We start from the raw sequence: 17,659 nt of genomic DNA, 5'->3' as shown, positions 1-17,659 counted from the left end.
CTCCCTGTTTCGTGCACAGCGCTCCCCGCTGATTCTGAAATGTGAAACTCGGAGCTAATGATGCTTTTACGAGTCACTCTTGGCTACTTTTTTCCACGTGACTTGGGGAACCACCCGAAGGCATCTACATTCTGGAAAGGAGCTAGATTTAACCTTTTTTTTTTAAAGTCATATGATTCAAACTCCCCTCTTGTGTATTTCTGATTTTAAACTCTTTCATGCTGTGTTGTTTCAGGGTGTAAGAGATGCACATTATCCATCGGCCTCGCAGAAGCAACGGAGACGACTGTAATGTGCTCAGAGCTGTTTCATTCTCTCTTTTCTCTTGCAAGTGGCTCCTTAATGTTTTGAATTAAATATATATGGAGCTGTCAACAGCTCAGATTCATGGGCGGCCAAGGAAGTGTGCATGCTCGCATCAGATGCTCCAGGCAGTGTAGCATGTAGTCTCCGTAGAGCTCGTGCATGGCAGGCAGGTTCAGCTCGCTTCCCATTGGCCCATGTCGTTGTGGCGTCTAGATTAAGCCATCCAATCAGTGATCGGGCACAGAAACCCAGCCCATAGTGTTTGATCACGTTTATTTTACCACTATTTATATGGAGCTTGAATGTGCTTCCCAGCAGAAACAGTTAATGTTCGTACATATAATTATACATTTTTAAGAGGCATATATTTAACAATAATAAATACTTTATCGATCCCCATGGGAAAATTGTCTTTATGGCTCCCCCAACTTGCTCTCTGTACAGCGGAGGCCAGGAACCACAAATATTTAAACATTAAAGAAAAGATGTAAACCCTATCTGCATTATAAAAAATGTTTACTAATAATAGTAAAGATCATATCTGGTCATATGATGCATTTTCATCAAACAGGTGAGGAGAATAAACTAGGGGAGCAAGATGAAGAATGAGCTGCAGCTCCGTAATGTTCTAGAGTAAACGTAACAAATTTGTAAAAAGTTACAACTAACAGCTAAAAAGCCAGCACGTTAAAATACTCACAAAATGTTGTTTTTGTTGTGATTTTTTTCCCATTTTGACCATTTTCACGTTAACGTAATTGATTTCGTACTGCGAATGCGTAAGTACTCACTGCAAACACAACAAAGCAGCCGCTGTGAACAATCCTCGCCTGCTTTTTTGAGCTAGCTGGTTATGAATGTGGGTCTGAGTGTAGCTGGTTATGGGTCTGAGTGCCCATTCTCCGATATGTACAGTATCAGTCATTACCGCGGTTCGTCAGCAGCTGCTGCCGACGGGGTGAGCAAACGCAGCCCACACGTCACGGCGATGGCGACGCGACGAGTGAGGCAGGCGGCGTCGCAGGTCTTCAACGGCTGGATAATGTTTTATTTACGCTGATTATTCAGTCAGCGTCGACTGATTAAGAGGGTCCCACCCAGACCACGTCTTGTCAGTTCCACTCACGCATCTGCATTAGCCCCACAATTTGCAATTGTGAGCAATTGCTTAAATAGCTATTAATCACAATTGGCAACACAATAATTAAGAAAAATAACCTTCTCCTTTTTAGATGGTTCACCATAGATAAACAGAAACGGTGACTGATTTGTTATGATTGAATGAGGAGAATTTTAGGAGAGTGTGCTTGTGTGGAATAACCTACTTTTAAATTAATTACCAAAAGGCTCGTAGAGTTTAATTAAAGAAAGCTTGAGGTATGCTAATTCGGACGGGCGGGGAATTAATAAATAAATGACTGTACGCTTTACACTTGCTTACCTTGAAATGCGGGCCTTTCCACTCGCAGTTTAGCTCACGGGCTGTCTGCGATGCCATGCGATGCAGGCCTGTCCTCCCAGGTCGCGTGTCATGTGGAGATGTTTACGTTGCTGTTCGGACCTGTTCGCTCTGACGCCATGCTGCTGCCAGGCTCAGGGAGGTGTCTGTCCTTGTTGCAGGTATGTTGTAAACAGATCCCCGGAAAGGGGCGTGTCTGCTCCTTCAGCAAGCTGTCCGCTCTACTTCTGTTCCTGGTTTTGCTGTAGTTTTTTGTTTCCCCTCCTCCATCTTACCGGGCATTTTGCATTATACCATTTATCTGTTATTTTGCAACTTTTATTCCATACTTTGGACAATCTCAGCATTTCGTTCTGCAATTTGCGGACCTCTAATCGCATTTCTTTGACATAGCGGACAGGACTAACCTTCAGTGCTAATCTGCAGTTGCAACGGGAGCGTGGGGGCACAGTAATTTGGTACATAGCATTGCCATTATCATTTTATTGCTGTGTTATCTTTTTAATGAGGAGCATTACGGAGGACAGAACAAAGGGGGGTGGGGGGGGGCGACGACGACTCGGGCACTCGCGTCCTTCCTCAGGATCCATACTAATGAGCTCATGCTTCTTTGCTGACCGGCTTCCAACCAGCAGGACCAGTCCCATACCACGGCCACCTTCCCACTACAGGAAATGCAGCAAACTTGAAATGCTGTGTTCCATTTCTAACCAATATATTGTATATTATAATCTTCAGACCAATTTAATCATCGGCCCAATAACAAACCAAATAACTAACTAAATGACTTTCTCACCCTCCATTGTTTTGGGATGGCGGAGTAGTTTCGTGTGAAATTACATGTGAAGTTTGATCTACCAGCCTTTGCCGATTTGAGTGCTTATTTAGCATAAAGGTCTCAGTTCCTGTCGTGCAGTGGGACAGTGACACATGAAGGTGGCCAGGAATTACAGACATGGGCCAGGAACTCGGAACCAGGAACTAGGCTCCTAAACTTTTGAGAGAAAGTGCCGCTTTTGGCACCTGAGGCAAGTCTCACCGCCAGCGCGGTGAAATCGGCCTGCTAAGTTGGCACCCCCCTCAGTAGGGGGCGCCCTAGGCAGCCGTCTGTCTCCTAATGCAGTATTTCTCAAGGAGCCCCAGACAGTACACATTTTTGCTCCCTGCCAGCTCTGCCAAACACTACCAGTGGGCTGACGTTTTTGCTTCAGTCTCTCTCTCTTTTAAGAAGCCGCTGTGTGTTAAATTCAGCCGATGTTGTAGGAATGGCAGAGGCTGATTAATAAAGGCCATTGAACAGATGGAGAGTGTATAAGTGATGCTATTGCCAAAGACTGTGGCAAGTCTAGGAAACCAAGAGGGAAAAATATACAGCAAATACTGAATGGATTGCGGTTCTCCATGGTAGCTGGAATGTAATATTCTCATTTAAAATCACTATTAAAGCTACATTTCTTGACCCTTAGCCGCTTTTAAGTTTTAAATCTCTAAGAAATCGTTGTCCTGCTTGGTTCTGCACGGGGCATGACTGTGATGTAGCTGTCTGTTAAAGTTAGCGCTGTCTGTTGAAATTAGAAATGGAGGTGATTTCTTTTTTAGGCTTTTATGAACGTGTCAGACGTCTGTATCAAACTTCAGTCACCGTCAGGTCATGCAGACCACCTTGTAAATAACTGCATCAATCACGGAGCCAAAGCAACGTCTCTTTCAATCTGAATGTGCGTTCATATCGCCGTCTGACTGCCGACAAGTGCCACCGTCTAAGTGGTCCTTAGGTTCATTTTTTCTTGATCGTGTCAGGTTAATATGATTACATTTTTTTTTCTACACATTGTCATTTTTTATCACGCAAGCAGTGCTAACTGCTGCTTAACTGTTGGATTTATGTGTTTATGAAGACGTCTCGAGGCAAATGGTGGGTCCCTGCTTTCTAAGTTCTGCATTTCTCTTCAAATCCCCCGTTGAATTAATATGAGCTGCTTATGCAGACAGAGTGCAGTTCGGAATTAAACTATTAAAGAACGCAGCACATTACATAACCATCCGTGGTTCAGGTTAAAGTGCCACTCTCTGCTTTCACAAGTGTCGATGGTCTAAATTAATGTACCTAAGAGGTGAAAATGACCACCAGCCGACTTGCTGAAAGGTGCTCGACTGGCAGTATCTTCATTTATAACTTTATATCTGATGATTCTGACGACAGGGATGGGACTTCTGTCCAGCCCTGAAATTAACCAGAGCTGACGTTCAGTATCAAGACTGCAGCATGCAAGAGTCAAGCGAGCATTGCAGTCAGTCTTTCATGGGGAATTATAGCCCATAATAACATTTCTCTTTTGTACTTTTTGTGCTGTTGCGTTGCATGAAGAAACGTAGGATTCACACGGTAACTGCACTCCTTTCATGAGGTGTCTTTGGAGAGTATAACTGAGGCACTTGGCAGCTCATGAATATCTGTGAAGATCATGCAGAAATGATTCTCTTCTCTGGGTTGACATGTTCAGCATTTAGAATCTGTGCTACAGTGTGATGATTTTTCAAAATGGGGAAAAAAAATATTGATAGACCAAGGTCCCTTGACCTTTTCTGTTCCCCGTGAGTCCTATAAAAAGGAGAAGAGTAAGCAAGCTGATTGGAAAGCACTCGCCAGGAATTGTGGGAAATGACAAACTATGGTCTCCGTACTTGCAATGGAGCTCTGAGATGTCAGGTTTTTATCGCTATAACTACACTGGTTGTTGGATTACTCCCACAGTATCACATACTCCTCCATAGATCTTGGTCCCTGCTTATCCGTTTAGAGGCACCATGATAAGAAGTGCTTTTGGGGAATCATACAGTGTGAGATGCAGTTGGGCCTATGGTGTGGAGCTCAGGGCCCTTACGCACCCAGGACACGTAGAACATGCGGGGAGACCCGTAGGAAATAATCTGGAGGAGAGATTTAAGCGTGAAACTTCTGGGGTGAGAGTGTACTTAAACCACCATGCTTTTCAGTGTAAAGAAACAAACTTTCCAAGATTAATCTTTCGGCTTTCGCCTAATTCGTGTTTTTTACGTCAAAGATTTGGCTCATGCACTGATTACGTTTTCTCGCATTCTTGTCACCAGATTTTACTAATTACTATCAAGGATATCTGCTCTAGGTTGTCGGCTTTGAAGATGCATGCTATGGATTTTTGGCCGACGTGAAGGTTATTGATGCCATTGTTGGTGTCGACTGGGATGTGTTGAGCTTCTGAGGCCCCTCTGCTGGGGTTGGGGCTTCTGTTGGGACTGCAGTGTATTGGATTCCCTGATACTGCTGATGGTAGCAGTGAGTGAGCCAGCTTGGCACTGGAAGCCTGTCTGTGTTGTATGTTAATTCTGGAGGTCTGGCTGCAGTGCCTCTCCCGTTCACTGTGCCATCGCTCACGCTGCGAGACTTGCGGAATCGTAACGCTGAGACACACGCTGATGGGAAATTGCATAAATTGTGACACTAGCTAGCATTTCGCAGTGTGCTGTTGGTGGTCTTACTGCACTGTGTTTGCACTTGTCTTCTTGCTTCTTCAGTGATGCCTGAAGGTCTTTGACGCATGGCGTGCAGTGGCTGTTACCCGGAAAACATGAACCTGTTGGTTTGCTCCTTTTGATGGGATAATGTACACTTTACTAAAACGGTTTTCCCTGCCTGTGATTATTTGATTACTGCCCTGTTTATGTTACAATGCTTGATGGATATTCAAGGAAATATATCCATATGTATTAATAACAAAGTGGATGAAAAGAAAGTTGAACTGAAATAACTGAACTGCCAAACAGTTTCGTCTGTGTTCCATTAGGAAAAAAAGCATTTATATGAGCAATCACCTTTGGTAGTTGCGCAAATTTAAATGCTTTTTTCTTCTGCCTCCCACACCCCACTCAAGAAGTGTTTATTCGTTTTTGGTTTCCTTCCTTTTGGTTTGATTTGAACTCTGACATCCTTCTCTGCCCCAGGATGTCTGTCACAAACTGCAGTCCAACGTTGTGACAATGCTTCTTTTCTTCCCGTGCCTTTTATGACCTCCTTTTTCCTTCCTTTCTTTTTTTTTCTGTTCTTTCCTTCAAGGTCTGGCGCACCTGATGTTAAACAACCAAGGTATGAGTCCATTTGTTTTTTGTTTTATATATATATATATTTTTTTTAAGTACCCTAATCCCAACTCCCAATTCCTTCTAAACGTCCTACCACCACCTCCTCAAAAAGAATCACACACACACACACACACACACGGGTTTGGAATTAGATATTTGTGGAAATTCTCCAATCATTTCTATGGGGAAACCTCTAACCCTAACTTGCACGAAAATTGTCCCCACAACGTCAAAAAAACAAGTTTTTTTTATTACATTGTGGGGGACATTTGCCCCTGCAAGGTAATATAAACCTAATCCACACAGACAGACAGACAGACACGCAAATAATACTTGCATCAGCCCTTCCTATCCCCCCCCGGACCCCCCCTTTTCGTTCTGCTTCCTGTCATCATGTTGCGTTCTCTGTACCTCCACCCTGTTCGTCCTACCCTTGTCCTGTCCTCTGGTCCAGCTCCTGGATTCGCTTCTCAGACCTTCTCCAGATCCTCTGCTGAAGGTATGCTTTTCTGCTCTCCCTTTCGCTTTGGGTTCTGGGGCTTGCCGCGGCTGCGGAACGTTGCGCTGTGTTGTCTGCGACGCGGGTACGGAATGCGCAGAGTCCCCGTTCACCACTCTGCCGCCATTCTCATTGTTTGGCTTACCGTCCTTGTCAGGGGTTCCAGGGGTCTGCACATGGCCTCGTAATGCACACGGGAAAATGCCTCCCAGTTGTGTTCAGAGCTCACGATTGTTTTCTGCCCATCATATTACAAAAGGCAGAGCCTCAGTAACAGCAAATAATCATTTTTCTATAGCTATGTGAAGGAATTAGAGGCTGTGTCAACCACCACTCAGATCACTGCCTTTCACAAACAGTCACTACCCTAAATGTTAAATTCACGCATTCCTTATTTAGGAGATGCCGAAGCAGCATCTTCTGCTAACCATCTAGCTACGATCTTCTGAATCCACTCGCTAGTTTGCGTCAACTTTATATGCAACGACATGCAAGCGGAGCCCCAGAAGTGAGAAACTGGCCCTGGTTACGCGGTAATTGATCATCGCGACTGATTGGCTTGCTTACAGTAGTTACTTCACTGGATTACAGGCACACATACACGACCACCTTCGGGATTTACAGTAACGCACCGATGTCTGGCCGGTATGTCCACGTCTCCCCCTGGAAAGCTCCTCTCGTCTTAGCTGTGGAGTCAGTCTGTACAATGAGGCAGTAGAAAGGCAGCTAATGTCACCCTGGTAACGTAGGCCACTGGTGCAGGGGTTCTGGGGAGCAAAGGTTCCTACGCTATATGGCCAGAAGTATGTGGACACTCCTATTAATTAGAGAAACTAGCTAGCACACAGTCATGCAGGCAGAGTCATGCAGGCAGAGTCATGCAGACTCCAGCAGCAAACGTTAACAGCATATTGGCTGGTCACATAGAAGAGGTTAGTGACTTTATATTTCTCACCATCTTTCCAGCAAGTCAGGTTGCCCCATTGTTACCCTGCTATAGTTGCCCTGAGTGAGAAGTGAGAGTGAAGTGACTGCGAGGGTCAGAATGTCTGATAGCCAGTTCAGCTGCAAAGTAGTCGGACACAGAATGTCGCAGAAAGGGATCTGATCACCCAACATCAACACCCAACCTGAATGGCAGCAAGTCCCAGCAGCAACGTGTCAGGATCTAACAGGAAGCCTCCCCAGAAGGATACAGGCTGTTACAGCAATAAAGTGCGGACCAACTTCATGTTAATATCCTTGGTTTCATACAATCCACATACTTAAAGTGTCTATCACTGGGGTCACTGTTATGGGGTCAAGGATACCAGTTAAAGAGCCCAAAACATGAGGAAAATACCTGACTTTGGCCACAGAAGAAGAGCTACTGGTCTGCTGGAAGATGGATATATAATCCATAGACCTCAATTTGTATTTGAAATCAGGAGCGTTCAGCACTGGAGATGCATTGGTACTTATCTGAGAGCTGTGATTTAGTAGTGAATAGGCATAATATATTCTGCAGCTAATGCTAATTTGTTGTAGTGAAATACGAAATTGAAGAAATGAAATGTGGGGGGAAAATGAGATTAACCATTTGCATTTGAGAACTTTAACAGAGCAAAGAGGATTTATGCAGGGATCCTAGGAAAAATATACCAGATGTGGTTTTATTTAAGTTTAATTATGGCTATTTAATAGTGATGTATATGTCACTTTTCAGTGTAATAAAGGTTTTCCTAATATTAAGGATTAAAAAAACACAGTTAATACTGTAGTATTAATTTATATTTGCAAATAAACTAATTGTTATTCATATATAAGACACCGGTCAGATAAATGGCAACATAAATCCTCTTTTCTTCACCGATATACCAATTCAGTCTTGTCTTCATAAGACAGTTTTAGCACACATAATTGCTACCCATTTTTACAGGCTTCAAATGGGTTTAAAATTAGCCTTTAATATTAAATATCGGGAGCTGAATTAAGCTGCGTGCATGATGGAATCTGCAATATGTGCTGTTGATGTTAGTGCCTGCTGATGAGTGGATGCTTGTTCTGATTGATTCTCTGTGATTCTGATCACTATCCGCCAGCCCCCCCCCCCCACTCCCCACACACACACAACCACACACACACACACACACACACACACGCACACACACCTCTGAATTCCTTAGTGATCTGGCAGCTGGCCCTGCATCTCTTTAACCTTTAATCTGCAGCTCCTTGCCCTGCATGGGGATGCTTGAAGAGACACACGGCTGTAATGAGTATGAGTGCGCAGGAGAGCAGGAAGGCCTGCGTTTAAATTACAGCGAGGGTCCTACTTAGCATGCCATGCTCATTGTGGGATGCAGGAGTTAAAATTTAAAAAGGAATCACACAACGTAGGACAGTTACAAGACATCGCACACATCAAGGTTATTACTGTGGACAAAAAAAAAATAAAACTATAAGAAAACATTTTTACATCCTGAGATTTGAAACCCTTAAAACAAAATTAAGCTATAAATATTGAATCGGAAACTAACATAAAAGCAAGCATCAAAAATTTTTATGATGACTGTTTAATTCTATTTAGCTAAATTAATGGTTTGTTTGTTTAATACTGTCAGTAATACCTGGGACATGATTTGCCAGTTTTGAGCAAATCCGTAATGTACACTGAGTATTCCTGTACGATCCCCTAAAGACCAGATGGATAACACAGGTCCACAGCTTTCAGTCTATCTCTGGTAATAAAAATACTGAAATGTACACTGAAATAACAATGTGACCCATCACCACAAAATGAGTCTTGTGGGTGAAATTCTACCAGTGCGACTTAAGACTCATTTTGTGGTAACGGGTCACATATATGAACACTGAATAGAAATACATCTTTAAAATAAAAGCCAATTAAAAGTAATTAAACCAAACTGGAAACTAACTAAAACTAAACTGGATTACAAATTAAGATGGAAAACAATTCTAAACACAAAAAATAATAAAAATATCCAAACCATAATACAAGTCACACCGGCGCACATAAATAAACACGTAGATATATCTATCCCTTGTCTATTAGCTGTACTGGTCTGGGCTCATGTGGGGGCCTGTTCCAGGCAGCACCGGGCAAAAGGCTGGGATAGACACTGGAGTATTCGGACACTATCGGACACACAGAGACGCCAGTTAGCTAAACTCTATGTCTTTGGACTGTAAGAGGAAGACGGTGCAACACAGGGAGGAATAAACTCCAGACATAGTTAGAGCAATGGAATTCAAGGCAACATCCTTGGAAGTGTGAAGCAGCTTCTCATAGTATAGCGATGGCATTGGAAGAGCAATGGGAAGCAGGCAGAGGGGCTTGGAGTCCCATTCCCCTTATAACCCTAACTCTAATGGCTGTGGGGTCTCTCACATTAATTCAGTATATTCGTGTGTCCCGTTCCTTTTATAACCCTAACCCTAATGGCTGAGGGGTCTCCCACATTAATTCAGTATACTAGTGTGTCCCCTTCCCTTTATAACCCTAACCCTAATGGCTGAGGGGTCTCCCACATTAATTCAGTATACTCACTTTCCTCTTTCCCTTTATAACCCTAATAGCTGAGGGGTCTCCCACATTAATTCAGTATACTCACTTTCCTCTTTCCCTTTATAACCCATATGGCTGAGGGGTCTCCCACATTAATTCAGTATACTCATGTGTCCCGTTCCTTTTATAACCCTAACCCTAATGGCTGTGGGGTCTCCCACATTAATTCAGTATTCTCACGTGTCTCCTTTCCTTTATAACCCTAACCCTAATGGCTGTGGGGTCTCCCACATTAATTCAGTATACTCACGTTCCTCCTTCCCTTTATAACCCTAACCCTAATGGCTGCGGGGTCTCTCACATTAATTTAGTATACTCACGTTCCTCCTTCCCTTTATAACCCTAACCCTAATGGCTGTGGGGTCTCCCACATTAATTCAGTATTATCACGTGTCTCCTTCCCTTTATAACCCTGACCATAATGGCTGTGGGGTCTCCCACATTAATTCAGTATACTCACGTTCCTCCTTCCCTTTATAACCTTAACCCTACTGGCTGAGGGGTCTCCCACATTAATTCAGTATACTCACGTTCCTCCTTCCCTTTATAACCTTAACCCTAATGGCTGCAGGGTCTCCCACATTAATTCAGTATTCTCACGTGTCTCCTTCCCTTTATAACCCTAATGGCTGTCGGGTCTCCCACATTAATTCAGTATACTCCTTTGTCTCATTCTCCTTGTAACCCTAACCCTAATGACTGAGGGGTCTCTCACATTAATTTAATATACTCAAGTGTCCTGTTCCCCTTGTAACGCTTTCCTGATAACCGCAGAACACAGTTACAAAAAAAGAAAGAAAGAGACATTCTTGGAAAAATCAAAATAGCGTAGATAAGGGGCAGGCATTCAGGTCTGAACAATGAAGGACCATGTCTGGTTTTGGTGATAAAGAGAAGGAAGAGTGATTTAAAATACATTTTATAAGGTCAGGAATCAGGAACAGAGAAGAGTTGGATAAAAAATGGACCTCCATGTGAGTGTGCAAATAAGCAGAGCTGCAAGTGATTTAAGGATGAATTAAGGATTTGGTCTATTTTCCAGCTGCCATTCCCTGTCATGTCAAGTTTAATGAAAAATCACTGCGAGCTAGTAGTTAAATATAATTTAAACATATATAGAGGCAAACCATTTAATTTATTTAAACTTTCTCCTAAAATGATTTTAACATTTAACGAGCAAAAAAATAGGTCTGTGTGTAAAATTTTCATGGGGCAGAATGGCGAGCAGAAGCATAAGGGTGGAAAAAGGAAAGCATTGTTTGGGGAAGGGGATGAACTGAGTGTAACAAAATATTGGAAGGAAAGACAGGAAGGGAAAGTGGCAGGATTATTACTGAGTGTGAGGGTTATTACTGGGTGTGAGGGTTATTACTGGGTGTGCATTCAGGCCTTGGAAGGGTCTAGATGTGCTTCTCTCCAGGAAGGCAAAATATACAGTGATTAGGAATAAGGAACAGGAAAACTAGTTCAGTGACATCATCGATCAAGGACGGCACCTCCCCTTCCAACAACACACTGTACAAGGACCACATCTCCTCTTCCAAGAACACTACGTACTGTATAAAGACCACACCTCCCCTTCCAACAACACACTGTACAAGGACCACACCTCCCCTTCCAACAACACTATGTATAAGAACCACGCCTCCCCTATCAACAACACACTTTACAAGAACCACATCTCCGCTTACAACAACACACTGTGCAAAGACCACACCTCCCCTTCCAGCAACACACTGTGCAAGGACCACACCTCCTCTTCCAGCAACACACTGTGCAAGGACCACACCTCCTCTTCCAACAACACTCTGTATAAGGACCACACCTCCTCTTCCAAGAAAACTATGTATAAGAACCACACCTCCCCTATCAACAACACACTTTACAAGAACCACATCTCCGCTTACAACAACACACTGTGCAAAGACCACACCTCCCCTTCCAGCAACACACTGTGCAAGGACCACACCTCCTCTTCCAGCAACACACTGTGCAAGGACCACACCTCCTCTTCCAGCAACACACTGTGCAAGGACCACACCTCCTCTTCCAACAACATTCTGTATAAGGACCACACTTCCTCTTCCAACAACACTCTGTATAAGGACCACACCTTCTCTTCCAACAACACTATATATAAGGACCACACTTCCTCTTCCAAAAACACTATGTATAAAGACCACACCTCCCCTTCCAACATCACACTGTATAAGGACCATACCTCCCCTTCCAGCAACACACTGTGCAAGGACCACACCTCCTCTTCCAACAACACTCTGTATAAGGACCACACCTCCTCTTCCAAGAACACTATGTATAAGAACCACACCTCCCCTATCAACAACACACTTTACAAGAACCACATCTCCGCTTACAACAACACACTGTGCAAGGACCACACCTCCTCTTCCAGCAACACACTGTGCAAGGACCACACCTCCTCTTCCAACAACACTCTGTATAAGGACCACACCTCCTCTTCCAAGAACACTATGTATAAGAACCACGCCTCCCCTATCAACAACACACTTTACAAGAACCACATCTCCGCTTACAACAACACACTGTGCAAAGACCACACCTCCCCTTCCAGCAACACACTGTGCAAGGACCACACTTCCTCTTCCAGCAACACACTGTGCAAGGACCACACCTCCTCTTCCAGCAACACACTGTGCAAGGACCACACCTCCTCTTCCAACAACACTCTGTATAAGGACCACACTTCCTCTTCCAACAACACTCTGTATAAGGACCACACTTCCTCTTCCAACAACACTATATATAAGGACCACACTTCCTCTTCCAAAAACACTATGTATAAAGACCACACCTCCCCTTCCAACAACACTATGTATAAGGACCACACCTTCTCTTCCAACATCACACTGTATAAGGACCACACCTTCTCTTCCAACAACACACTGTGCAAAGACCATACCTCCCCTTCCAGCAACACACTGTGCAAGGACCATACCTCCCCTTCCAGCAACACACTGTGCAAGGACCACACCTCCTCTTCCAACAACACTATGTATAAGGACCACACCTCCTCTTCCAAGAACACTATGTATAAGAACCACACCTCCCCTATCAACAACACACTTTACAAGAACCACATCTCCGCTTACAACAACACACTGTGCAAAGACCACACCTCCTCTTCCAGCAACACACTGTGCAAGGACCACACCTCCTCTTCCAGCAACACTCTGTATAAGGACCACACTTCCTCTTCCAACAACACTCTGTATAAGGACCACACTTCCTCTTCCAACAACACTCTGTATACGGACCACACTTCCTCTTCCAACAACACTATGTATAAAGACCACACCTCCTCTTCCAACAACACTATGTATAAGGACCACACCTCCTCTTCCAACAACACTATGTATAAGGACCACACTTCCCCTTCCAATAACACTAAGTACAGTATAAGGACCACACCTCCTCTTCCAAGAACACTATGTATAAGGACCACACCTCCTCTTCCAAGATCACTATGTATAAGGACCACACTTCCTCTTCCAACAACACTATGTATAAGGACCACACCTCCTCTTCCAACAACACTATGTATAAGGACCACACCTCCTCTTCCAACAACACTATGTATAAGGACCATACCTCCTCTTCCAAGAACACTATGTATAAGGACCACACCTCCTCTTCCAAGAACACTATGTATAAGGACCACACCTTCTCTTCCAACAACACTATGTATAAGGACCACACCTCCCCTTCCAACAACACACTGTATAAGGACCACACCTCCACTTCCAAGAACACTAAGTATAAGGACCACACCTCCACTTTCAAGAACACTAAGTATAAGGACCACACCTCCTCTTCCAACAACACTATGTATAAGGACGACACCTCCCCTTCCAACAACACACTGTACAAGGCCCACACCTCCCCTTCCAACAACACACTGTACAAGGCCCACACCTCCCCTTACAACAACACACGGTATAAGGACCACACCTCCCCTTCCAAGAACACTATGTACAAGGACCATACCTCCTCTTCCAAGAACACTATGTATAAGGAACACACCTCCTCTTCCAAGAACACTATGTATAAGGACCACACCTCCTCTTCCAACAACACTATGTATAAGGACCACACTTCCCCTTCCAATAACACTAAGTGCAGTATAAGGACCACACCTCCTCTTCCAAGAACACTATGTATAAGGACCACACCTCCTCTTCCAAGATCACTATGTATAAGGACCACACTTCCTCTTCCAACAACACTATGTATAAGGACCACACCTCCTCTTCCAAGAACACTATGTATAAGGACCACACCTCCTCTTCCAAGAACACTATGTATAAGGACCACACCTTCTCTTCCAACAACACTATGTATATGGACCACACCTCCTCTTCCAACAACACTATGTATAAGGACCACACCTCCCCTTCCAACAACACTAAGTATAAGGACCACACCTCCACTTTCAAGAACACTAAGTATAAGGACCACACCTTCTCTTCCAACATCACACTGTATAAGGACCACACCTTCTCTTCCAACAACAAACTGTATAAGGACCACACCTCCCCTTCCAATAACACTAAGTATAAGGACCACACTTCCCTTTCCAATAACACTATGTATAAGGACCACACCTCCCCTTCCAACAACACACTGTACAAGTGCCTCCTCTTACAACAATGCAGTGTATTAGAACCATACCTGCCCTTACAAGAATATGCTGTTTAAGTACCAGACCTCCCCTTACAACAACACACTGTACAAGGACCTCCCCTTACAACAACAGACTGTATAAGGACCACACCTCCCCTTCCAACAACACACTGTACAAGGACCTCCCCTTACAACAATACACTTCATAAGGACCACACCTCCCCTTCCAACAACACACTGTACAAGGACCTTCCCTTACAACAACACACGGTATAAGGACCACACCTCCCCTTCCAAGAACACTATGTACAAGGACCACACCTCCTCTTCCAAGAACACTATGTATAAGGAACACACCTCCTCTTCCAAGAACACTATGTATAAGGACCACACCTCCTCTTCCAACAACACTATGTATAAGGACCACACTTCCCCTTCCAATAACACTAAGTACAGTATAAGGACCACACCTCCTCTTCCAAGAACACTATGTATAAGGACCACACCTCCTCTTCCAAGATCACTATGTATAAGGACCACACTTCCTCTTCCAACAACACTATGTATAAGGACCACACCTCCTCTTCCAACAACACTATGTATAAGGACCACACCTCCTCTTCCAACAACACTATGTATAAGGACCACACCTCCTCTTCCAACAACACTATGTATAAGGACAATACCTCCTCTTCCAACAACACTATGTATAAGGACCACACCTCCTCTTCCAAGAACACTATGTATAAGGACCACACCTTCTCTTCCAACAACACTATGTATAAGGACCACACCTTCTCTTCCAAGAACACTATGTATAAGGACCACACCTCCTCTTCCAACAACACTATGTATAAGGACCACACTTCCTCTTCCAACAACACTATGTATAAGGACCACACCTTCTCTTCCAACATCACACTGTATAAGGACCACACCTTCTCTTCCAACAACACACTGTATAAGGACCACACCTCCCCTTCCAACAACACACTGTATAAAGACCACACATCCCCTTCCAATAACACTAAGTACAGTATAAGGACCACACCTCCTCTTCCAACATCACTATGTATAAGGACCACACCTCCTCTTCCAACATCACTATGTATAAGGACCACACCTCCTCTTCCAACAACACTATGTATAAGGAGCACATCTCCTCTTCCAACAACACTATGTATAAGGAGCACATCTCCTCTTCCAACAACACACTGTACAAGGCCCACACCACCCCTTCCAACAACACATTGTACAAGGACCACACCTCCTCTTCCAAGAACACTATGTATAAGGAACACACCTACTCATTCCAAGAACACTATGTATAAGGACCACACCTCCTCTTCCAACAACACTATGTATAAGGACCACACTTCCCCTTCCAATAACACTAAGTACAGTATAAGGACAACACCTCCTCTTCCAAGATCACACTGTATAAGGACTACACCTCCCCTTCCAACAACACACTGTACAATGACCTCCCCTTGCAACAACACACTGTATAAGGACCTCCCCTTCCAAGAACACTATGTATAAGGACCACACCTCCCCTTCCAACAACACTATGTATAAGGACCACACCTTCTCTTCCAACATCACACTGTATAAGGACCACACCTTCTCTTCCAATAACACACTGTATAAGGACCACACCTCCCCTTCCAACAACACACTGTATAAGGACCACACTTCCCCTTCCAATACCACTAAGTACAGTATAAGGAGCACACCTCCTCTGCCAAGATCACTATGTATAAGGACCACACCTTCTCTTCCAACAACACACTGTATAAGGACCACACTTCCTCTTCCAACAACCCTATGTACAAGGACCACAACTCCCCTTCCAATAACACTATGTATAAGGACCACACCTCCCCTTACAACAACACACTGTACAAGGACCTCCCCTTACAACAACACACTGTATAAGGACCACACCTCCCCTTCCAACAACACACTGTACAAGGACCTCCCCTTACAACAACACACTGTATAAGGACCACACCTCCCCTTCCAACAACACACTGTACAAGGACCTCCCTTTCCAACAACACACTATACAAGGACCACACCTCCCCTTCCAACAACACTATGTATAAGGACCACACCTTCTCTTCCAACAACACTATGTATAAGGACCACACCTTCTCTTCCAACAACACACTGTATAAGGACCACACCTTTTCTTCCAATAACACATTGTATAAGGACCACACCTCCCCTTCCAACAACACACTGTACAAGTGCCTCCCCTTACAACAATACAGTGTATTAGAACCAGACCTCCCCTTACAACAACACACTGTATAAGGCCCACACCTCCCTTTCCAACAACACACTGTACAAGGACCACATCTCCTCTTCCAACAACACACTGTACAAGGACCACATCTCCTCTTCCAACAACACACTGTACAAGGACCACACCTCCTCTTCCAACATCACACTGTACAAGGACCACACCTCCTCTTCCAAGAACACTATGTATAAGGAGCACACCTCCTCTTCCAAGATCACTATGTATAAGGAGCACACCTCCTCTTCCAACAACACAATGTATAAGGACCACACCTCCCCTTCCAACAACACACTGTACAAGGACCTCCCCTTACAACAATACACTTCATAAGGACCACACCTCCCCTTCCAACAACACACTGTACAAGGACCTTCCCTTACAACAACACACGGTATAAGAACCACACCTCCCCTTCCAAGAACACTATGTACAAGGACCACACCTCCTCTTCCAAGAACACTATGTATAAGGAACACACCTCCTCTTCCAAGAACACTATGTATAAGGACCACACTTCCCCTTCCAATAACACTAAGTACAGTATAAGGACCACACCTCCTCTTCCAAGAACACTATGTATAAGGACCACACCTCCTCTTCCAAGATCACTATGTATAAGGACCACACTTCCTCTTCCAACAACACTATGTATAAGGACCACACCTCCTCTTCCAACAACACTATGTATAAGGACCACACCTCCTCTTCCAACAACACTATGTATAAGGACCACACCTC

At 44.1% G+C, this 17,659-nt stretch overlaps 1 protein-coding gene and 1 long non-coding RNA gene across 4 annotated transcripts in view; one reads left to right on the top strand and one right to left on the bottom strand.

Moving 5' to 3' along the window:
• Positions 1-17,659, top strand: part of LOC125720187 (neurexin-1-like) — a 609,464-nt gene that overhangs the window by 170,917 nt on the left and 420,888 nt on the right. Inside the window, 1 exon segment of the mRNA XM_048995368.1 lies at positions 5,859-5,888. Within this exon segment, the coding sequence (XP_048851325.1) occupies positions 5,859-5,888 (30 nt within the window).
• Positions 13,565-17,492, bottom strand: LOC125720198 (uncharacterized). Of its 3 annotated transcripts, none has more exons than XR_007385382.1 (3): positions 17,477-17,492; positions 15,701-15,916; positions 13,565-13,581 (listed from the first exon to the last, which is right to left on the bottom strand). It is a non-coding gene; the product is annotated as an uncharacterized LOC125720198 (long non-coding RNA). The 3 variants fall into 3 exon arrangements; XR_007385383.1 differs by lacking the exon at positions 17,477-17,492 and adding an exon at positions 17,364-17,379; XR_007385384.1 differs by lacking the exon at positions 17,477-17,492 and adding an exon at positions 17,086-17,101.

The sequence above is a fragment of the Brienomyrus brachyistius genome, chromosome 24 (assembly GCF_023856365.1).
Source record: "Brienomyrus brachyistius isolate T26 chromosome 24, BBRACH_0.4, whole genome shotgun sequence".
NCBI classification, from domain to species: Eukaryota; Metazoa; Chordata; class Actinopteri; order Osteoglossiformes; family Mormyridae; genus Brienomyrus; species Brienomyrus brachyistius.
Note: the sequence above shows the minus strand (reverse complement) of the source record. Positions and strands in the feature narration are given on the sequence as shown.